This window comes from Nanorana parkeri, unplaced genomic scaffold (assembly GCF_000935625.1).
Source record: "Nanorana parkeri isolate BGI_ZX_2015 unplaced genomic scaffold, ASM93562v1 scaffold1592, whole genome shotgun sequence".
In the NCBI taxonomy this organism is placed as follows: Eukaryota; Metazoa; Chordata; class Amphibia; order Anura; family Dicroglossidae; genus Nanorana; species Nanorana parkeri.
The window spans coordinates 39,062-42,099 of record NW_017307860.1 but is presented as its reverse complement, the minus strand read 5'-3'; the positions used below and the strand labels follow the sequence as shown (position 1 = coordinate 42,099).

The 3,038-nt window shown below is 48.7% G+C and overlaps 1 protein-coding gene across 1 annotated transcript in view; it reads left to right on the top strand.

Annotated features, from left to right (window-relative positions):
• Positions 1 to 3,038, top strand: part of CCDC186 (coiled-coil domain containing 186) — a 38,090-nt gene that overhangs the window by 9,156 nt on the left and 25,896 nt on the right. Inside the window, exon 4 of the mRNA XM_018570756.1 lies at positions 647 to 859. Within this exon, the coding sequence (XP_018426258.1) occupies positions 647 to 859 (213 nt within the window). The remainder of the gene's footprint in view (positions 1 to 646; positions 860 to 3,038) is intronic.

The following is a 3,038-nucleotide window of genomic DNA, read 5'->3' as shown; positions in this document are numbered from 1 at the left end:
GAGCAGAGCGGCAGGGTTAAAAGTAACCCCGCCGCTCCATGTATACAGGGGAGAGCAGCATTCCTCTCTCACCTTGCACAGGAGTTCCAGCACAGTGCTGTGCTAGAACTCCTGTATTGGAGGTGACGGTGTCAATAAAGAGAACCTGTCGCCTCCAAATGCTATCGCACAGGAGCTTGTTAGCTCTTGTGTGATAGCAATAAAGTTAAGTGAAATGTTTTTTTAATAAAAAATGATTACATCAAATAAAAAGTAATAATAATTAAATTAAAAAATAAAGCAATAAATAAAAAGTAAAAAATAATAAGAAAATAATTATACATAAAAAATAATAAGATAAAACATTATTAAAAAAAATTTAAAGATGACAAGATAAATATAAATGTAAAAAAGTAAAATTAAAAAAAAAAAAGAAACAATTAAAAAAATTCAAACTAAACCTGCCACCCCCGCTATCTGGTGGACATTCTTTTTCCCGGGGGCACGCATTGTGGAAACTGGCCTTGGGGCAGCGGGGAGCGTAAATCCGGTCCTGCCCGTCTGTTCAGCATATGCTCTATTTTTTGGTGGAAGGTTGCGGCGCCGCTGTCACTGCCGAGAGGTCGTAGAATACAAGTTTATTTATAGTGACTTTTTTTTTTTGCAGGCCAACAAAAGGTGCGAGGAGGCTCGGCAGGAGAAGGAGGCCATGGTCATGAAGTATGTCCGGGGGGAGAAGGAGTCCCTGGACCTGAGAAAGGAGAAGGAGGCTCTGGAGAGGAAGCTGAGGGAAGCCAACAAGGAGATCGAGAAACACAACAACAGGATCAAACTGCTAACTCAGGAAAAAGGCCGACTACACCAACTGCACGAGGCCAAGGTAGACGGGAGGCCGGGACCAAACAAATGTTACACAACGCTGAATCACATCTAGACGCGTGATGGCGCAGTGCTGGAGGATGTGTCGGCTTAGCAGATCAGCACTGAATTATTTATTGTGTTACCATGAGATATCTATGTACTGCAGACTCCATTCATATAGAAGTGTCAGATCCACACCCAATAAGATTATATGCCTCCTGCCCACCTGTACTGCATACAATCCATAGGCACCGGTCATGTGACCGCAGCAGAAGTGGTGAAAGGAGAACTATGAGGTGAGTGATTTCCACTCACCTCATAGTTCTAGCCGACCGGTGACAATGAGACTGTCACAGGTCGGCTCAGTAGATCGGGAGGTGAGAGAACACATACCGGCGTTCGCTCACCTCTCGATCCTGTCACGGCTCTCTGCCGTGACAGGGGAGGGGCTGGATTCCCCTCTCCCCGCTCCGATCTGCCAGCGCTGACTGGCGGAACGGACGGGGGAGGGGGCGGGTACAGCTGGCTCTGCCTCTAGATAGGCAGAGGCAGCTGTCACTCACGCAGCTGGGCTGATCCCGACGTCTAAGTCGGGATCCGCTCCTGCTGCGCGGTCTCAGTATACCGCGAGCTGGAGCTCCCTATATACTGAGCCTAGGGTGACGGGAGGACGCTAGTTTGTGTCCTCCCGTTACCCTAAGGAGAACTATGGGGGGAAGCCCTGACCTCATAGTTCTCCTTTAAATGGAGTTATTTGTGGTAGGCCTGCCTGAACCCTGATCCTGGTGAAGGAAAAGTGGGAGCATCACACCAGTGGGTTGGAGTCAACAAGTATTTGTTCAATTAAAGCTCAGCACTGGGCAAAAAATATCCTCCCCTTCCACCCCACTCCCAACTCACCCTACACCCTTCTTTTTTTTTCTTGTGAAGCAAGTTGTACCCGGCTAATCCCCCATCCAGGTTCCTCGACAGCACCATTTCAGGACCATTTATCTAACGCTGCCTGCCAGGTCACCTTCATCCTGTGTATGCACCTTGGCTGCACTCATTCTTATAAGGAGCCAAGTTCATGGATGCTTCATGCAGGGTCTTCCTCCTATAGCAGGGGTGAGCAAATTCGGGTCCTCCAGCTGTGGTGAAGCTACAGATCTCATCATGCATCTGCCTCTGGGAGTCATGCCTGTGGCTGTCGGAGACTTGCAATACTTAATGGAATTTGTAATTGCACCACTGCCGGAGGGCCAGAGTTGGCCTAACGCAGCCCCATAGGATGAAAAGGGGCTGCCATGAGAGTCTTGCAATAACTTATGGCATTTGTAGTTGCACCACCCTGCAAAGTGGCCACATTGAAAGGCTCCAGGCAGGGATGCACAGTAAAGATCACTTGAACAGGGACAGAGGTAAGTATTGGACCAGGTGGACTGGCGCTGACTGGCGGAACGGACGGGGGAGGGGCTGGATTCCCCGCTCCCAGCGCTGACTGGCGGAACAGCCGGGGGAGGGGGCGGGTACAGCTGGCTCTGCCTCTAGATAGGCAGAGCCAGCTGTCACTCACGCAGCTGAGCGGATCCAGGCACAATTGTCGGGATCCGCTTCAGCTGCGGTGTCTCAGTATATCGCGAGCTGCAGCTCCCTATATACTGAGCCTAGGGTGCCGGGAGGACGCTAGTTTGTGTCCTCCCGTTACCCTAAGGAGAACTATGGGGAAAAACACTGACCCCATAGTTCTCCTTTAAAGGGAATGTCCAGATATTGGGAAAGGTCAGCAGGAGGTAAGTGTGATGCTTTAAATACATTTCCCTCCATGCTCCAAGCTTCTGGAGATCTGTGCCTGGAGTGCAGCAGTACCGTCCGCTCACACATTTTGGAACACACTTTATTATTTTGTGCCCCTTTTATTAAGTTCCGAAGATTTTGCAAAACTTATTGGAGCTGGCTCCTGGATTTTGGGATGATTTATTCAGAACTGATTTATATTGGGCCTTCTGATCGTATTCAAATGAAGACTTTAAAAAGTGTAATTATTCCCCTCAGCAAGTTCAGTGGGCTCAGCCGGAGGATCTCCGTCCTTTCCTGCCGTCATTAGTCTCCGGAGTCTTTGATTTTTGTAAATTTAGAACTAATTATAGAACTCTGTCTATTCTAAATGCGCAGCTCACTGACGTTACTTTACCAGGAAGTTAAATCGATGTGGGGGG